General features: G+C 53.6%; 3 protein-coding genes across 3 annotated transcripts; 2 read left to right on the top strand and 1 right to left on the bottom strand.

The window, feature by feature from the left end:
* Nucleotides 1–2,299: 2,299 nt before the first annotated feature.
* On the top strand, nucleotides 2,300–4,664 carry BDZ83DRAFT_645837 (uncharacterized protein; the record flags this gene model as incomplete). Its single annotated transcript, XM_060509890.1, has 3 exons — nucleotides 2,300–2,521; nucleotides 2,589–4,260; nucleotides 4,366–4,664. 3 exons carry the CDS (start codon nucleotides 2,300–2,302, stop codon nucleotides 4,662–4,664), a joined length of 2,193 nt encoding a protein of 730 aa, XP_060371929.1.
* Nucleotides 4,665–9,170: 4,506 nt separating this feature from the next.
* Nucleotides 9,171–10,307, bottom strand: BDZ83DRAFT_759525 (uncharacterized protein; the record flags this gene model as incomplete). Its single annotated transcript, XM_060515144.1, has 2 exons — nucleotides 9,171–10,113; nucleotides 10,296–10,307. The coding sequence occupies 2 exons, from the start codon at nucleotides 10,305–10,307 to the stop codon at nucleotides 9,433–9,435; spliced, it is 693 nt and encodes a 230-aa protein (XP_060371930.1). The 3' UTR covers nucleotides 9,171–9,432.
* Nucleotides 10,308–16,499: 6,192 nt separating this feature from the next.
* On the top strand, nucleotides 16,500–18,450 carry BDZ83DRAFT_8306 (uncharacterized protein). Its single transcript, XM_060515944.1, has 2 exons — nucleotides 16,500–17,717; nucleotides 17,780–18,450. The coding sequence occupies exons 1-2, from the start codon at nucleotides 16,683–16,685 to the stop codon at nucleotides 18,332–18,334; spliced, it is 1,590 nt and encodes a 529-aa protein (XP_060371931.1). The 5' UTR covers nucleotides 16,500–16,682; the 3' UTR covers nucleotides 18,335–18,450.
* The last annotated feature ends 963 nt before the right edge of the window (nucleotides 18,451–19,413 follow it).

Consider the following 19,413-nt stretch of genomic DNA (forward strand, 5'->3'; position numbering starts at 1 on the left):
TCCCGGGCAGGGACCCGGAGGGTGGATACTACACTTCTCGCCCAGTCGAGCAGCATCCCCGGCCGATAGCCCGCATCATGCTGACGGGGTTCGCGGGAAGTGCTTGAGAATTGGGACTTTGGAAGTTGGGACTTTGTTCAGATGTGAGACTTTAGCGTCCTGATTGCAGTCGCGAATCCTGTCATGCTCAAGACAGTGACGGTGATGCAGTAAATCCAATCCAAATTATCCGTCGCTGGCTGAATTCCAATAGTTGGGATGAAAGTTGTGGCGGAATCTCTGTGCGATAATACCAATTTGACCGGACGTGGGACTATTGCAACTCCAAATCCGAGGACTTGGCCCCACGTAAATCCCGACGTTCATCAGTCTTCCTTGAAGAGTGGATCATGGCCAAGCAGGTCTCAAGCCGAATGGTCCTAATACCAGACACCGGATCGGACCCCAGAGTGGTCGAGATTGAGTCGCGGGGAGGAATTCTGGGGTTTTGAGATGCCGGTCACAGTTACCGGAGCGCACGCGTGCCCATCTTTCCCCAACTTTATTTGCTAGAGCGCCTCGAGTTTGACAGATGGCGGCGGGCAGAGGCACATGCTTTGTTGCCGGGCCTAAAAAGGTCCCGGAACAGCCATCTAGCGCTCGGATCCGGGATAAAGCATCTCTGCCAAGACAGTGATGAACAGTCGCGATCCCGAAAGTGCATACGATATGATCGGGCTTGAGTTTCTATAGAGACACCTGATGCGACGCAGATATCAAGGCCTGCCACTCCATTTTTGGAAGACAGCCGGATCAATAAAGGGTTGCGACGTAGCCGTTGAGTCTACTTGGAGAACATCGACTGCAAGAATGATCAGTTCCGACCTGCCCGAGTGACTCGACGGGCATCGAGAAACAAAGCCTCGCCCACCTTGCTTAAATCGCGATCCCGGCATGACAAACTGGACGTCCCGGACCCCTTTTGAGCTTTCAGTGTAAGAGCCGCGTCCCTGGTAGACGGCGGGTAGTGCCAGCCCGACTTTCACAGGCGGTTTAGGTGCTTTCTTGGCTTCGGATTCGGGCATTGCTGCAGCTTGTCGGTGGTGATGTGATGTGGGCGATGTTGAAGATGAGCAGTTGAGAAATTGGAAGGGAACGACGACAGAGAAGAAAAGCAATTTCGATTCTGGAAAGCGGCGAGTCAGTCTCTCCACGTAATTGTTCAGGTACGTGTGTTCGTCTGATCATGAGCTTCTTCGGCAGGTTAATCTTGAGTTTCTGCCACGCCCACGGCTGGAAGGAAAGGCCAAACGCGTGCAGCAGCAACTGCACACTGCACCTTGCCCATCCCAGGGCCGCAATATGTGATTAGTCACAGTCCCACGCCTTTTGACCTCAGAACAGCCACTCAGGCTGGTGCTCACCTGCCTAACGGCCCAATTTTCACCTAGGATTTCCACTTTTGGGTTTTCTGTCTTGTCATGAATGGAGACTTGCTCTTGGCTACTCTACCTTTGCAGTGGACAGCGTGGGAACAGGTCTCCAGATGCAGGGAAAGTGAGGGTGGATAAAGGCAGAGAAAGAGGACGATATCGGACCAGCAGGTATCGTCAATATCGACTTTGGCTATCTTTGTCAGTCCGGATTGCTATCTCCTGCGTCGGAGGCTTGGAAGTTGGGGTGCCGGGGAGTATCCCGCCTGTCTGTGCACTATTCTGACAGCAGCCCGGGCACGGTCTGGGCAGATTGGAAGAGCAAGAACACTCAAGAACCGGTACAAGTCGGGTCCGAGTTCCCGATGCGCCTTTCCCGGTTAGGCAGTTGTCATGTGTAAACTGGCAGAATTGCTCAGTGCTCTCACAGACTCTCTCACTCACCCCGCGCGCTGCAGAAGCACAGAAGGTGAAGGGCGGGGAAACTGCAGATCGAGCCAGCCAATGGGATGACATCTCCCAGCCATTCACCCCGTTGGTCCCCCTCCAAAAGTCCAACGGCTGGGCAGGCGCAACGAGGTCCCCTTCCACCTTCCCACTGCAAATCTTGCCTCGCTCCTCAGGTCAAAAATCAACCTTCTTCCCCGCCTCCGCATTCGGCCGCGCCAGCTCCCACCTCACATCAACAATTCCAACACGCACGTCGCGACACCGGACCGCCGCCCCAGTGAGTCTCGCTCACCGTCCAGGACATCTCCGATTGCCGAGTTCTTCCTGCGAGCTCCGTTCGCACCTCACGCCACGCCCGGCCCGGGAGGGGTCACCCGCGCCCGCCTGTGCCGTGTCTTGTCTTGTCTCACCGCGACTGTCCGTCCCCCGTGCCCTGCATGGACGTCGTCTCTGCCGGCGGGGCGACGCCCGTCTCGCCCACAAGTCCCATGAGCGCCCGCCATGCGCCCAATGGGCCCCCCAAGAGGAAGCACAGCAGCATGGCCCTCGATAGCAGTCCGGGCAGCAATGCCGGTCACGACGATGACAATGGCGAGCCTGATTCCAAAAAGCGCCAGCCCGGCGTCAAGCGCGCATGTAACGAGTGTCGACAACAGAAGGTGAGTCAACCCACCGGCCAGAATCATGACATGAGTCACCCCACTAACCAAGCTTCCTCTGCAATAGTTGCGATGCGATGTTGTTCAAGATCCTTTCCAGAGCTGTTCACGGTGTAACCGCCTCAAGCTTTCCTGTAAGATTGAGTCCAACTTCAAGCGCATAGGCAAGCGGTCGAAGCACGCCGAGATGGAAAAGGAAATCGACAGGTTGCGACGCAACATCGCACGCGCCCAAAATCAGGGTTACACCGTCGACGAGGACGAACAAGACCTCCAATCCCCGGTTGCGACAAGCGTGTACACACACACTAGAAACCCTTCTCTAATGGGCTCCGACGAGGCTGTATCCTCGCTGTTGCACCTCAAGAGAGGAGGGTCGTACAGCCTACCACGCTACACCCACGAGCTGGAGAACGTACGTCTGACCGAGGAGTCAGTCAATCAGCTCTTCAGCCAATTCTTCGCCTACTACCACCCTTTCTTGCCATTCCTCAATCCGCAACAGACGCCTGATCAGTACTTCCAACAACATGCCCTTCTGTTTTGGTCGATTATTTCGGTTGCTGCTCGCCGGTATAGCGCAGATACTACATTGTTGACATCGATATCTGGACCGCTGACCAGATTGCTGTGGTCAACCATTGGAGACGTTCCCAGCAGCTACTTTGTCGTCAAAGCTCTGTGTCTGCTATGCACTTGGCCTCTACCAACAAGCACGACAAGTGCGGACCCTACTCACATTCTTTGTGGTGTTATGATGAAGGTTGCGACGGGCATTGGCCTACACAGACCAAACCATAGTCAAGACTTCTCTAGAGTATCGGTCGACCTCAACAAAGAGCAACTGCATGACCGTGTGTCGACATGGGCTGTTTGCAATATTGTAGCTCAGACTATTGGTACTGGCTACGGCCAGCCGGCATCGACCCTGTATGACTGGACTTTGGCCGTTCGACGAGGCGAAGATGGTCCCTTCCGATTGACGCCCGAATTGGAGGCTAGACTCCAAGTCGAAAGATTCTGCGACAAGGTGTCTAAGGAAATGTACAGCAACGCTAGCGATCCTCGTGGGGTTGCCGGTGACGAACATCGAGCCATGTTGATGAGAGTCTACAGAAAGGACTTTAACGAACTTCAGGCATCGGTCCTCTCGCAGCATCTGGGGCCAATCGTCAACTTACATATGCGAGCCGCGGCGCTCCATCTGCGTCTGGCTGGCTTCTTTGACTCGAGTACCACGCCTGGCTACATTGATGATCTGATGGGTCTCTGGAGGGCTACCACAAGCTTCTTGGATAACATCCTTGAGGTCGATAAGGTCACATCACCCGGACAGAACTCTCCCGGAACAATTCTACTTTATGCGACGAATTACATCCAGCAGATGTTGATCGCGGCGGGCTTTGCCCTACTCAAGCTCATGCGGTCGTTCTTTGCCAAAACGATTGATTTCGATCGTGGTCGCAATCTCTTCCACCAGACCATCAACGCCATTCGCGCTACGAGCGTCGTGAACAACGACCTGCAGTGGCGTCTAGCAGAGCTAATGGTGCAAATGTGGAACGGAGCTCGACTCGATAACAACAGCACGGCTTCCTATGATAACGACGATTCACCACTACTCATTGACGACACCTTGCAGCTCAAGGTGCGCTGCCGCCATAGTATGAGTCTTGTATTTGACTCTGTCTGGCGATGGAGGGAAGAATACCAAGCCCAAGGAAGAGGTTCAATTGATGGTAATTATAAAGCTCTATCCCCTTCCCACCCAGTGCTCGAGCCATTGCATCCACGTCTCTCTTCGGTGTGACTGTGATGACTGACCTACGTGCCACCCGAAATAGCCATGAAACAACCTACTAATCCAGACTCAGCGAACGAGTCCTCAGCGTCATCGACCCATTTGGACAGCACTCTTATGCCGGCAACCCAAGGACTCCAAGCGAACAGCTTGCTCGCTGCCAATGGAGCTCTCACTCCTGGCAACTCTGGCGGGATCGGAAGTCAACCACCCAGCAACAGCATGCTGAGCGGCATGAGCTACGGCGAGACCAACTACGATTTCTTTGACCCACAGCATTGGATGCTGGACGGACTCTTGGACTTCAATTATAACTTTGTGCAACCTCTTGAGGGCGCATAGAAGTAGCCATAGATATGATATGGGAGAGCCACTACATTATAACATTCCCACAGGAGTACGAACGAAGGCAGAACGCATGCGTGGGGGCAAGTTTCAAGATCTGCGAACAAGCGGCGGACAGCTCGATCACAGCTTGCCAGAAAGGAGTGAGTGAATGCCCCTTCGGCAGACATTGTATTGGGCCCCTCCGTTGGGGTCCGGGGATGAGTGACTTGGTTTGCAGCTCTCAGCGATCCTTCCATGCTCCGAGGTGCGCGACATCACTGCTTTGCGACTGCATTGCGACTGCATTGCGACTGCATTGCAACCGGATATATTTGGACCAGCGAAAGACGGAAATCTTTCCATTACGTTTATACACCTGCTTTTGCCATTGGTATCCCAGAATGGAAGCTCTCGACCAACCAGCGATTCTCGTTGGTACACTACACTTATTGCCTCATGTTTTTACATTTCGGGTTTCCTAGCACAGTCTGTTGATAGTCTGTTGATGACGGTATAATCACGCGTATATTCGACCATGAGCTCCACGACATGATCAGGCGACATCGGGTTGCGGCTTCGGTTTCGGCGGTCGTCTTGTACGTTTTCATTTCTTTCCTCGGAGGCTCTAGTGTCTGGTTTCTTTTCTCCTTTCTGGGATCATCAAAGCATTGGCAATAGCGGGTGAAGGTGTAGGTTTCTTTCTCATGGGCACACACTTTGCGCAAAAGAACGCCGTGATTAGCTGTAGCTTTGTTTGAGTTTTGAAATAAACAAGATTAATTCAGGCATGCTTCGCTACACTATACAGCTCCTGATGTCTTTGTCTGGAAAGGAATGAAACACACAACATCTACTCATGTAACGACTGTCCTCTATACACCTCGAGTGTTACTACAAAGGTTTTCTACCGCAACTATGGTCAACTTGGAAAATCATAATGCCACCTCCAGAATCACAACAGATGACTGAGCCAGTTTTGTGATGTGCCTCTAGGGATGATTCAGTATCCCGATGATGTCCCCTTTGGTTCTACTTCGGACTCTGAGCGAACGTGACCTCACTGACACCGAGGCTGTATACATTCCGTTAGGAAGACATTGGTCATACCCTCCCCAATTGGACCTTCACGTGGGAATCAATCGTGCCGTCGAGGCTCACAGGCATCAGCGGGCGTCAGCAGGCGAACAACTCAACGACAATGACCCCTATTCAAATCCCCCTATCAGAAACGCAATTTGGGGGGGGGGGCGGTGTATGGTATCCCATAGCTCTGCTCCACGATCACGAAGTGGACTAACGATGATCACGATGATGATGGCGATGGGCATGTTCGTGTCAATGATAGGTCCTCGGGCCTGGGAGTAATCAATTTCCAATCATCACACGAGGTGATGAGAGTCACATTGGAGCGGATATCGAGAGAAAAGTCCGAGGGCTTTCTTCCCTCTAGACCCCCTCCTCGTAAAGGACTCCATTGACAAAGGGAGATTGAAATCTTTTCAGACAGTAACTCGGAGGTAGCTCCTATTCGCTGGAGAGCCGCGGGTCGCATATGTGACGGCCCAACAGGCCTGATGATGACGATGTATGATCAATGGTATAGGCACACTGGCCAGGTTTCCCTTTACGTTACGTTTCGTTCGACGGCCGCAAGTGGCCGTCACGGCGCGGCGGTGGGGATGGGAAGGGACAAGCAAGTATCTGACAATTATGACATTTCTCCGCCCTGCTCTGCTGGAAGGAGGTAATGTATCATTGAGGAGTCAAGGAGTCCAGGAGAGGGTTCTGGGCTTTGTATCTTGTATCGGTACAAGCTTGACAAGTATCTTTCTTTCTCGAGGGCGTTGGGAACATCGCCATCGGCGCTTGTTTCATCGTTGAGAGAGGAATCGTAGGGCTGGCTAGAGGGGCGGCGAGACGATGGCATCATGGGGTGAAGGGGAAGGGGAAGGGGGGGGGGGTATGGTTCGCTTGGACGAGAACGAAGGCGTTCGCCCGGTATCTCCATCATGGTAGTGACTAGAGATATGCCTTCTGTTCACTCCCCGTCGAATAAGAAGGCAAGAATGGACAGGTTTCCCCGGTCTAGACGCACACCTTTCGTCTACTTTGTCAACTTTCCACTCCCAAAATAAAGGGGAGCCAAGAGGTGACGAGAGAATCGAACCAGGGCGTGGGGGATGTTGGTCTAGTTGGTCTTACTGCTCTGATTCGTCGTGTTCTCATCTTCATTCGCTCGGCCTTGACCCTGTGATCGAGGCCGTTTCGGTCTGGCGAAGGGATCGATATCAGGCAGAATATCAGGCAAAAGAGTCATCATGGAAAAGGGGACGAATCATTGCACGTTACCCGAGACTGATGGGATCCTAGCCTGGCGAACAAAGAACCAGTCATGATGGACTTTACCGACAGCCTGCGGTAAACGTTCCCTATACCTCTATCTCTCTCTCTTCCTCTCGTGGTTCTGCGCCGCTCGTGGCAGCGGGAGTGGCGGCTGGGATTAACTTTAGATTGAGGCGGGCTGCGTCTTGTCTGGGTACTATTCTCGATCGTGTGGAGGAAGAAGGCGAGGAAGGGGGCTGTCGAGTGGATGTGGAAACCATGGCTTCAAGTGTGTGTAACGTACTTGATGGGACGTCTGCGCTTGTTTGATGCTTGTGGATACGAAAAGAGAAGAAGACGACAGCGTCCTGGTGCGCTTCCGTCGTCTCTCGTTGATCGGCGCACGAAGGGGCTGTTCTGTCTTCTGCTTTGGGCGTTGTCGGAAGTCGTTGGGGGCTATTTGGGTGTTGGTGTTGTTGGCTAATGGCGTTTCTTTCCCACGCAGAAGGGCTTCACAGCCTCATGCGTGGGGCACGACGCTCCGCCACTTGGGACGCTTTCTACCGCAAGATAGGAATAGGATAGAATACGAAATAGAAACAAGTTCGACGGGAAGTTGACATGACGGTTTGAATGCCTTGTTCCTGCAGACAAGCTGAAAGAGAGTGCCCGTTTGACTGCTGAAGCGGCGCAGCTGCAGCTCCGGGAATGCTGTAGATGCGGAAGAGGAGGATTGCAGAAAATAGCAGAGGATCCTGCACCCCGACATCAGCTCCAATACTGCGGCCGAAATATTGGGGTGCAGGAAGAGACCTCAAAGGCCTCAATACTTATGTACTGGGGGACTGTCGGCGATGACCACTTGGGCACCCTAATACGCCCTCACGATAGCTTCTGAACTCGACCACGAAAATTGTACACTTTTGGATTGCCGATGGAAATTTCTTCTTGGCAGCGAGTTCGTCTTCGCCGATACCCGGAGTCGCCGGGGTAGCAAGGAGGGGGCTTTGCAGGCACTTGGCCGCCTTTTCGGGCCTCTGTTGTGGCCTCGCGGATTGACGACCAGTCAAAACAACGTGATCAATGAGCTATAAGGTAGAAGGCCAAATAGAAAGAGAATGCCTCGCGAGGCGTTATCTTGTACCAAGAACAACATCATCCAATATCCGTCACCAAACTGTGCCGAAGTAGCCATCTTCGTTCAACGAGGGGTAGTATCCGTAGTGATGACCAGTTCAGTGCTGGGAGTGGGCCAGACTGGAAATTGACTCAACACCGCCCTACCCACAACTCGAGATCGGATGGGAGAGCTTCCCCGGTAATGTACACTCGAGCTTCTTGTCCAGATTATAGTGCTGATTATCCCCACAGAGGCGTAGCAAGAGAGCGCACACCAGCAGCGGCTTTTGAAACGCCCGGAGCAATCGTTACGGCCGTTGGCTGTAGCCTCGCAGTCAACGGCTCGGGTAGAGACATGATACGGGACAGAGATGAGCAGCATTGGGGGCTGAAATTAATTGCCGAAGGATTCGAGACGCTTTGCTTCCCCTCTTCGTATGCCCATCCTGCAGATGGGTGAGGTCGTGGTATTGGTGGTGGCGGCTGCGCCTTTTGCGAATCTTTCAGACCATTGTCTGTTTCGACATTCCCAAGCAACCACAAAGCTGGACCCTGGAAAGGGGGGCAGAAGGGATTTCTTTCATTCCACGGGGACCGTTTTGCCGCTGTTCCAGATGCGACATGGAGGAAAATGTTCTTACGGGCGCAACCGGCGGAGGGCCTAACGCCCGCCTTTGTCCACACTGGACCACTCGTGGCAGCTCTTCCACAGAACCACCACGGCTTCCAGTATGTCCACCCCCTCTCCTGAACGGCGAAGTCCCGGAGAATGGCAATCCATGACAACTGCAGAACCTCGTCACGCCGCGGACCGGTTGTGCCGTCCTTGATTCGCGGAAGCCGGGGGTGATGGTGACAGCAGGTTAAAGAGGACCACCATCACTGAAGATGGGTGGTTTGCCTCGTTTCTCCAATCATTGACGAGCAGGTAGACACCACGAATACAGGGCGCCGTCCCCCAGGAAGTATTTGTGTGCATCAAAACCTCGCGTGGGTGTAGCAGGGCTTGCCTATGGGAATTTCAGATCAGAGTCCGACGGGAGGGCGAGGCCGTCCGACAACCCAGCTGTCAGCTACCATCGCTGCGCCTTTTCCCAAAACGAGTTACCGTGATTGCTTTGATTGAGCAGTTCTTCAGTGAGAAGAAAGCTGCCCAAGGTTTAGGACCAAGTACGGACTTCCATGGTACACGCTTCTAGCCGCAAAGAGCCCATGCCCTTGAAGCCGAATGGATGCCCAAAAACCCAGCGTGGAGCGTGTCCTATTCCGCATGTGGCCGAGAGAGACCTTGAGAGAGTGGAAGAAGTCTCGTGGTGTATCTCCTTGTACCCTCGGGCTTCTCTCATGGTGCCCCAGGAATGGCCAGCAAGTCCTCGTCCAGGGGGGGAGGGGTTGGACTTCGTTGATTGCAATGGACGGTGGAGTCTCGGATTTGCACGGTGCAGCCACGGCAAGCGTCATCGAACCACTGCCCACTGGAAATCTCGGACGAAAAGCTCACATGGCGAGCGGCAAGATCGCTGTCAGTCTCAGCGTGCTTCGGTGCCTTGTGCGGACACATCTGGTCAGGGCTTTCGAATCCATAGCACGGCTTGGCATGAAGATGGAGGCTGTCACGTCCAGACAGTTTGTCACCCCGTCCCAGCAAAAGGATATCGTTTATTCTCGGCTGATTTGATACTGGTTTACCGCCCGAATGTGTTGACTTGCTTGAAGACGGACCGGGACAATTTGCAGTACCAAGCCCTAGCAGACGATGCTTTGCGGTGGATACCTGTTTCCTGGCATATCCAGTAGGACGCTTGCCGGAGACCAGCTGCCCTCGCGACCCGAGAGATCGGAAGCGCTCAAAATGCATGAGAATGCGCAATGCAACGCAAACCAAAATTCCAGGCGAAGATGAGGCAGTGTTGGCTTGATTTGGACCCAGGTCATCAATATGGACGCCCATAACCGCGTCTGGGACAGTGACAGACGCGACCAACGGCGTGATGAGGCAGTGACGGCCAATGGGGGCGACGAACTATGCGACCTGGGCGCTTAGAGCGTAAAATTCCAGGGAATGGGGGTACGGACAGTTCCTCATTAGGCTGTTTGCGGCCGGTAAAGTTTTCCTTTGGAAAAGTCGACGACCCGAAAAGCGACCATGAGCAGAGAGAGTCGACCTCGGGCTCGCGGGCATATCGCCTGCTTCTGATGCCGTACCTCGGTACTCATCTAGCGGTCGTCCCTAGAACCGGATGGGAGATATCATGGTAACGAAATGTCGAAGAGAGCGGGACTGAGAGGCTAAGGCGGCACAGCGGTCTCCTCCAACCTCAACGTGGCACAGGCTGGAGGCTTAGAAGGGCCAAGGGATCAGAATGCACCTCAGCCTTCTATTTCGGCATCTATCCATAGAACGGTGATCTGCAAGGTACCATCGGTCTGAAGAACGCGAGGAAGGGCCGGCACGCGAAGGCGGGGACGGCTTCAGTGTCTTCTCCCCTCAAAGCAGGACGTACAGGTTCAGCTCGACTTGGCTCATCAAGGATGCGTCATGGCTTCCGGTACAGTACCCGCATCTGGAACCATGGGATCGAGAAAGGGAGCGGCCAGGAGCAACAGAGTTGGGGCACGTTTCTGCAGCAAGGCGCAGGTGGTGTGGGAGAATGCGTGTGATGACAGGTAGCTTCGAGGCGGCGGCGTGGGAAGTCTAGAAGAGTGTGGGTGGGTGTGTGATATCGCGGTTAAGGAGTTGCGTTCTGTTGACCGTTTGCTGTTGGTGATGAAGTCTGGCCGCTTGTTGGTAGTGAAAATGGTTTATCTGGGAGTCACTAGCGACACCGTGAGTGGTTGAATGTGCTTAAGCTTCAATTCGAAAGAACAGACGCGCGCTAAGTCCGAAGAATGGGATCGGCTTCTGACCAGTGAGGTGTGCTCGTGGAAGTGGAGAAGGCACAGTAGGGGTAGGGTGAACAAAAAGGAAGTTGACGGTAGGTACGGAGTACGTACATGCTCAAAGTAAGAAGGGGGGGGGGGGTGTAAGAGGAAGTGTAATTGTGGCCTCAGGCTCTGGATGGATCCCGGTAGCCCTGACAAAATGCCTCCGAGGCGATCCAATGATAGCCTCGCCTGAGCGTGGGCTCCATCAGTTTTGACCGCTAAAGTAGCGCGAACCAGACTGTCGGGTCCGCACTAGTACCGTGTAAGGATATCCCTGACGACGAAAGAGATGAGAACTGAGCGTATTGGCTCAGCGTCCGTTTCCCCCCTCCCTCTCTGCAGCGAAGTCGCGTTCCTCTTCTCTTGTTCGCACCGGCGGCCATACGTGGCTATTGTTCTTTCCTGCTCAATCAAAAGGCATGGTTGAGGGTCTCAGAGTTGCATGCATCGCAGTCAATGTCAGCCCATTCTTCCCTTGCCTTGTGGCAACTCACCCTTTTCGAACGAGCTTCAAGCCAGGTAGGGGGGAGGCGTATGATAGCCCGCTGTGTGGGGGCAGGCATGGCATCAACCGGTTCTTCAGAAGTTCAGAGTCGAGTCTGTGATCGAGGCCCCCCCCCCCAATTTCGACTTCCATCCCCATGGTAAGACATCCATTGTACGAAGGTACGGGCGGGATACTCGAGGATTCACAAAAGAAAATGGTGTCTGTGCCGGTCAGCCAGATTATGCGGCGACCCTCTCGTGGCACGAAATGGATCTCAGATCGTGGCGGGCGGCAGCTTATGCTTATGGGCCCTCCAGATCGAACGGTTCCCGCCTCTTCCCGCTCGTTTGTCCAATCTTCTGTCGCCCTCATTATGAAGTTGCTGGTCCCGTGTCCATTAAGATTGCGGGGACTGCCCAGTTCAAAGCAGAGTGCTCCGTATGCCATCACTGCCTTCACTATGCTAGTTTAGATGAGTACGTATACCAGGGGGCATGGCCTGGCATTGTACGGAGTATGTATGCTTGCCTTGATCGACAGTGGCTTGATCGCATAATAATCGCCGTGGCCAAGGAATGGGAATAACATGGAGACTCGAGTTCATGGCGGGAGGCGAGGGTCGAGACAATGTGAAAGCTTTGTTCCACCGGCGCGTGTTTACCGATGCTGCAACAAGTTCTGCACGGGCAAGGGAAACCCCCTGAGTCTTTTCTTTTTTCTAAAGAGCCATGGCCTGACATGAGCATGTCTCTCTGCTTGCTGGGAAGAGAAGAGCAAGGTAGTCCAGAAAGAAGGCAATTTCAACGAGTACCTAGTTCTCGGATAACTGTTTAAGCAATTCCATCCTGAAGAGCCCGGGTTCTTCCAGTGACTCCAGCCCACTCCAGTGTGGTCCAATTCGGTGCCCACTCAAACAATGTCCAAGACTCCAAGTTGACGGGACGCGTCCCGGTCACACCCAGCGACGGGGAGTAAAGGTCGACAAGCGAGTCCTATGGAAAACTGAGCCCCCGCTTTGTCCGAGGATTTGCAGCCTCAAAACCCACACGCCCAAACATCAGAGGTCTATCTTAGGGATACCCCCACCACCCCTGTCTCTCCAAGATTCTCACCTGGTGGTGCTGGGGGCAGCTGGGCACTGGCCGTTCTGTTCCGCGACTCTTGGCGTAGGGAGGGCCTGAGGTGACCAGACCTTAGGGCAATGCAGATTTCGGCAACGGTACCCTTAGCTATCGTAGGGGTCCCGCCCACGAAACTGATAGCAAGTAGACAAATGTGACGGACGCGAGAGAGGAGAGTCACAGTGTAAGGTACCTTGCGAAGTGCCGCCGGGAGAGATTCTAAGTTTCTGACTTATCATTGAGTCAAGGTTTTCACAAGTGGAAAAGAACCTGATGGTAAGGACACATGTCAGCTCTTAGACTCATTGACCGTGTGATGATTGAAATCAAGGCAACAATGCGCCGGTCGGGAAGAGTCAGTTATCTTCATTCTGGACTCCAGGAAGCTGGATCTGCCTGGACTGGAGAAGATAAAGGAGCGGACCCGGCTCGAGGGCGGCACAGTTGACGCACGCAGACAGACGGGTAAGGTAGCACGGTAAGGTAAGGTAGGTAGGTACTTACTTGGGTACCTACAGCTGCGGTACGTCGCATGTGTCGAATGGAAGGCAGGCACGCCGCACAGCAGGAAGTCAAGAAGGCAGGAAGGCCGCAGGGAGTCGGGACGGAAAGAAGGACTCACCTAAGGTAGGACCTGGACGAGAATGAGGAAGAGAATGAGAATGAGGCAGGCATACGCCAGATACGTACCGCAAGATGAACGTCCCCACTTGCCTTTTCCTACCCCCGGCTTTCCCAGGTTGTCGACCCCGTTGCGGCCGTTCATAGAGCCAATCACATGGTTCATGCAATGACACCCGTGGACTCGGCCGTTGCCCTCTGTTGAGTCTCTTTGGCTTGACCCCCGAAGTCCAGAGTCCATGCTCACCTCACTCACACATCCTTTGCTTTCCCTCTCTTCCTCTCTTCTCTCTTCACCAACCCCCATCTTGAACTCGACCCGGAACCGAAACCTCGACCAGCGCCAGCTCCTGACATCGAGTGTAGCACATCCTCTTAATTCTCCTTCATTTTCTTTTTGATTATTGTACTGTGCCTTTTTGGCGACTTTGATTACCGTGACATTCCAACTACTTTAGTCTGATGGCCATTTCATTACCTGGGTCCCGGAATTATGCTCCGGATATCTTCAACTTATTATACAATTGCACTCCACATACGCCATCGTCGCTATTTGACACGTATTAGCACACCTCACGGACTGGCACTCGCATTGCCCTACCCGCCGTCGCCGGAAAATGGCTAAAACTTCTTGACTTCCTCGATTCTATACTCCGTCCGCGTCTCTCTCCAATCGGACAGAGATGCACTAAGAGCAGGGAGTTCAACCACTAATCTAGCGTCAAGATCGATTTGATTCCTCTTTTCTCGTCTATCAACTGATCCACCACGGGAGCAAACCCGTCTCAGTCCCGTCCCGGGGCAACCCCGTTGTAATGGTCCACGTCAATTTTGGCATATCCGGGTCCTTTACGTGCGTAACTGCGTGCGTAATGTGCAACTCGGATGCAGATTGATAGCCCCCAGACGTCACAATGTCAACCGTCCTGTTACAGTCACCCACACTTCAATTCAAGTCTGCATTTCTTCCACACCAAATACCATACCCTTCCAGCATTTAGACTTGATAACATTGCTTTTTGACAACACAACTCCGGTAAATCCAATTCGATCCTGCACTTTACAAGTACAGCGAGAGCCCTACCATTCACTGTAACCTCCGGCTGGTGGGGTTGTCCCAAGCAACAGGTCCTCGTACTGTGAATGGGGGAAGAAAGAGGCAAGTCATCCCACAACCCTAGCATGAGTTAGTCTGTGTTCGTGTCGTTTCTTTTGCTACAGCTTCCGTGCTACACTACTTCCCAGATGCCGCCTTGTTGCCCAAGTCTGTCATCTCGGATACTGACTACCAGGACACAATGCTATCAAGGATCATGGCTCAGGTAGACATTGCTTCCCGCCCCTATCCAGGTACATTCATCATGGCTCAAGGGAATCAGAGCAGCGGAATCGCAGGATTTGTGTTTTTTCCCTCCAAATCAGACCCCATGGCCGATGCTAACCCCTGACATGCTCTGCCTTACAGAAAATGAGAGAGATAGAGCAAGCTGTGTACCGTGCACCCGTACGATCTGGGACCCATCAGAGAAGGCCGCTCATGCGGCGCAGGTCAACGTTCATCTCCCCCCCTCCTCCGGGATTCTTCGTCCGCGAACGAGAAGCATCACATATCGAGCGTCTCCATCGCCAATGGACGTTTAATATATTCTAGACCCCATCTACCTGCTTGTCCGCGCCATTCACGTAAGTACGAATCAGCCCGATAACTTTCCTCCTTCTACTTGACGAAGTCCTAGGTAGCCGAGTGAGGAGAAGATGCTGGTAGGTCTGGACGTCGAAGCAGAGGGGCTCTCAGAAAAACAAAGACGTATCAATGTCGGATGAGCCAGGCCATAGAAAAAAGCGGTTGTCCCTTTCGCATTGTACTGCGACCGACTTCCGCCCCCCGCCACTCTCATTGGCAACTCGAAATAATCGAGAAGTGCAATGGTAGGTTAGTATCTTATGCTGAGAGGATCGGACTCAGTCCCAAGCTCAACTATGCTGAGCCTTGCTCTATCAGTCGTTCTCTTCCCCACCCGTCCCACACCTGTCACCCATTTAGGCGCTGCAAGGCGGCCGCACGGAAAGAGACAGACGAGAGCCAGAGACAGAGATGAGACAGAGCAAACTACTCTACGGAGTACCTTGGACGAGTTTCTGGGAGACTGGGAGACGTTCTGCTCCGGTGGGCTGTAACATCGCTACGGATACAGCCTACTGGGCTGGACTGCATCTGCGAGTGTGACTGTCATGTCATCGGGACTGCTGCTGCTGCTGCTGCTCTGCCACTACTCTGTCGTGTATGTAGATAGGTGTGAGGTGTGGTTCTTGCTGGCAATGGTAACCTCTCAGAATCTTTCGCTCTATCCCCTGCTCTTCCCCCCCCCCCCGTCCATGGAGTTGTGGATACACACGCCCCATGCCCTTTTTTCTCTCTTTCCCTCGCTCTATCTGGTCTTTCCAGACACACGCCCCCAGGGCCCCAGGACAAGGCCCCAGAGCTGCTCGGCCGACTGAATCGACCCGCATCTACAGAGTTGCACTACTGCGTACCCGTACATACCAGCCCCGGGCGGCTATCGTCTGCGAGGAACCATCAACATCCATGCCCCCGCATGCAAGTCTGTCTCTGCCTCTGGTTCTGTCTCTATCGTTGTCGCTGTCCCTCTCTCTCTTCTCTGTGCTGTGCTGTGCTGTGCCTGCCCTGCCTGTCCTGCCTGACCCCTCCTACTGCTTTCCTCGCCTCCTGCTCTCTTGGTCTGTGTGCCGACCCTACCTACACCTACCTTACCTTCCAGACTACAACGGCCTCATGTACCTCGTGTACACTATCCTTCCCCCTGTCCCTTCCTCGAACCCTGGCGATGGTCCCCGCTGCTTTCTATCCTGGAGAGTGGCACTCGTTCAAATCGTCTCGACTGGCAGGCTCCCCTTGCGAAAAAAAATACAAACCTTTGGATCGGCACCATCGCTGTCCACTTCGCTCGTCATTAATAGGCCGCGGCCATCTCGTCCTCGCGAGGCTCTCTTCTCATCCATCCCACTTGACAAGTCCAATTACGGAGAGGCAGACTTCAGTGACTCTTTGAATTCTTTATTACCGTCCATCTCCCCCCCTTCCCATCCTCTTATAAGACAAGACAAGCTTCACACAACCACAGACTATCAAGCTCTTGCCTACATCCAAGTCTTTGGAGTATCCCCATTGCCACTTACACACCACCCTCCACAACCTCAACACTTTCACTTTCACATTCCACATCTACCTCGACTGTCCACAACTCCTCTTGGTCGTCCACTTGATCATGACGAGCCAGAACTACGTCGAACAAACCACTATGCATTCAGACGGACTATCAGACCCCATGCCCAGCAGGCGCACCTCAGTGGCACAGCCTCCAACCACAATCTATCCAGACCTCAGAAGCCCCCCTTTTGCTGTAAGTCGATATATATATGTCCTTGAGTAGCCGTCCAGGTGTGTCTGACAGATACAAGGTCACAACTTTCAACCATCAGTCGCAACTCGGTGAATCCCACATGTTGACTCCAGTGTCTGGTGGCGGCTCGCCCTGCATGCAACAAACAACAACTCTTCCCCAGTACCCATCAGCGATGGCTCCCATGCAGCCCCAGTCGAGTCCTTCCGGATCCTCCAGGATGGCTTGGCATAACACTGTTGCCATGAGTGCTCCCCAGAGCCAAGTTGGCTCCCCGATGGCCATGAACCCTCCCACAACCGAGAGTCATTTCGAGATGAACTACATCCAAGCAGAACCTGAGCACGAACGCGAACCTCCCGAAGACTACTACTTTGGTAACTATACAGTTTCCGCGCAACCTCAATCGGACCAGGGCTCCTTGTCCCCTCAGGTGCCACCCCACGGCTATTACATGTCTCAACCCCAGCAGCAAATGATGCAGCCGCAGCCTATCATGGGCGAGCTGTCCATGGGACAAATTCCGCATCCTTCGCAAGCCCAGGCGCAGTACTATGCCCAGCCGCAGACTCACACTTGGGTAGAGGACTCTGATATCACATCCTTCAAGTCTGAAGCTACCAGGAGACGTTATATGGGATACGCCCTTCCAAGCACACAAATACAACGCCCAGAAGTCGCTCGGGGGCCTACCCGAGCCCGTCAAAATAGCCAACAAGCAGCGGGCCGTTGCCAAAGATCTCCTCGCGTCAGAGGTCGAGCGGAACAGTCCGAGGCAGAATCGTCTGAAGAGCCGACTGCCGATGACGAGATGGCGCATATTAACTCGCTCCCCGATGAATTTGTCGTCAAGCCGGAATGCCCTGAAGACGTCGCCTTTCTCTTCCATCGTCAAAGGGACATGATTATTTCAGGTGGCAAGGGTAACGGAATGTGGGATATCATTGCGGGCGAGCACAGAGAGAGGTTCGGGATGACAAGCTCTGCTGCACGTTTGCAAATGCAGGTGACGAGAGGAAGATCCAACTTTCTGGAGTGGTCACTCAGAGATGTAAGTCATCTTCATGGTGTAGGGTTAATTTTTTGTGAGCAACATAACTAACAAGGTACCAGAGACATAAGCTCAAAATGGCTTTCGATTTCGTCGATGCGCATTATTTCAAGATGGTCCACCGCAAGTTTAAGGAGCTCGGCGGTGGACAAACAACGGCGTGGGGCGCAAGCGACGTCGAGTACCTGGCAGTCGAGCGTGGCATGGTAGATTCGGGCTACACGGCCGAGCCTACTACCCAGCCAGGAAAGTCGCGGAGAACGAAGAAGCAGCAAACCCGCCTGAGGAACCTCGCCACAAGCAGCGCTGTTCTGCTTGACGACACAGTCGAATTAGGGCAGAACCCAGAGCGGCGACAACAGATACTCGATGAAATATATGAGTACCGTGGCGAGGATCCCGAAGACGGTGTCGACGAAGAACCCATGTTCAAGACGTTGGCCAGAGCTCGCCCACGAGGCCGCCAAGTAGAGATCAAGATGGAGGAGGAGAGCCCTGAGGAAGAGGCGGCATCCTCGTCCAGCAAGGCCAAGGGCAAGCAGCCTGCCAGGAAAAGAGCGCCAGCGAAGCCTAGGGCCGTCAGAGCACGCATGGTACCCAAGCCCAAGTTGGCCTGAAGAATCATCAGGGTTCAGACAAGATCTACGACGCACACATCAACACCACCAGTCATGGTGACCTTCACTTCTTCCGATGGTAGCCTCGTATGAGGTGGGCCTGAGCATGCTATTCCCGAGCCCAAGCGGCTGAGACGACGTATAGATTGTTCCTTGTCATTTTGCATTCAATTTTCTTTTGGCTTGATCTTGGATTTCTTGTTTTTGCTGAAAAAGATACCACTCATTTCGTATGGTTTCTCATACTGGGAGGGGAAGGAGGACGACCGGCGGCAAGGGCTCTTCTGGGTTCCGCATATCATTATCTCGCGTACATTTACATTTCACTGTCTATATTCATTTGTGCCATTTGCAATATTTATTCAAATACATACACTCATCAAATATTACCTTGCATTAAATCACTGTGCACACGAGGCCAACTACATCAGTCGTGATCTTCCTTCGCCATCATCGCGAATCTTTCGTCCATTCCGCCTGCCCGTCATGACACTGTGGGCATGGGGCAAGGCTCACAACTCATCTACCTCCAGGCAGGATTTCCGAGTTCTCGGGACCAAGGCAGCATTCGCACTCGCCGACGCGCCCAATGTAACGAGACTACGCTCGGAGTCGTCTCATGACCATGGAATGGCAAGACAGCTCATCTATCCGTACTTTGGCCCATTCATGCCATCGTCATCAGGATACGCCAAGAGAAATAAAGCGACTTGTTCTCCTCTTCTACTGCTACACCACTGCCAAACAGCAATTACGACAACAGTTGAGAGACGAGTTAGCACGCCTTGTTCGTCACATCAAACCCATGTTCATGCCTCATGTCGGGCTGGAGGGAGGGTCCCGGGGGGCTAGCCCTCTTCAACGGGCGCCCCGTCCGTGCTCTCTCTCTTCCCCCCTACCCCGATGCCGAGGGACGGGCGAAGACGAGGGTGATTGGGCTGTGGGAAGGGTATGAAGGACCCGGAGACCAGGAAAGGCAGACCAGATGGTATGGCATGGAGGGAGAGAAGAAAGATGTGCCCTGCGCTGCGGTTGCGGGTGTGGCTTTCCTCAACAGCGGCGCGGGTGGGTGGTGGATA

The sequence above is a fragment of the Colletotrichum acutatum genome, assembly GCF_030867785.1.
Source record: "Colletotrichum acutatum strain CBS 112980 chromosome Unknown BDZ83scaffold_1, whole genome shotgun sequence".
Classification (NCBI taxonomy): Eukaryota; Fungi; Ascomycota; class Sordariomycetes; order Glomerellales; family Glomerellaceae; genus Colletotrichum; species Colletotrichum acutatum.

What these genes read in the sequence shown, in the direction of transcription:
- BDZ83DRAFT_8306 (XM_060515944.1), top strand. Translation starts at nt 16,683, where the DNA reads ATGTCCTTGAGTAGCCGTCCAGGTGTGTCTGACAGATACAAGGTCACA. An exon ending in TGGAGTGGTCACTCAGAGAT is followed by an intron (nt 17,718 to 17,779) that starts GTAAGTCATCTT and finishes ACAAGGTACCAG; the next exon opens with AGACATAAGCTCAAAATGGC.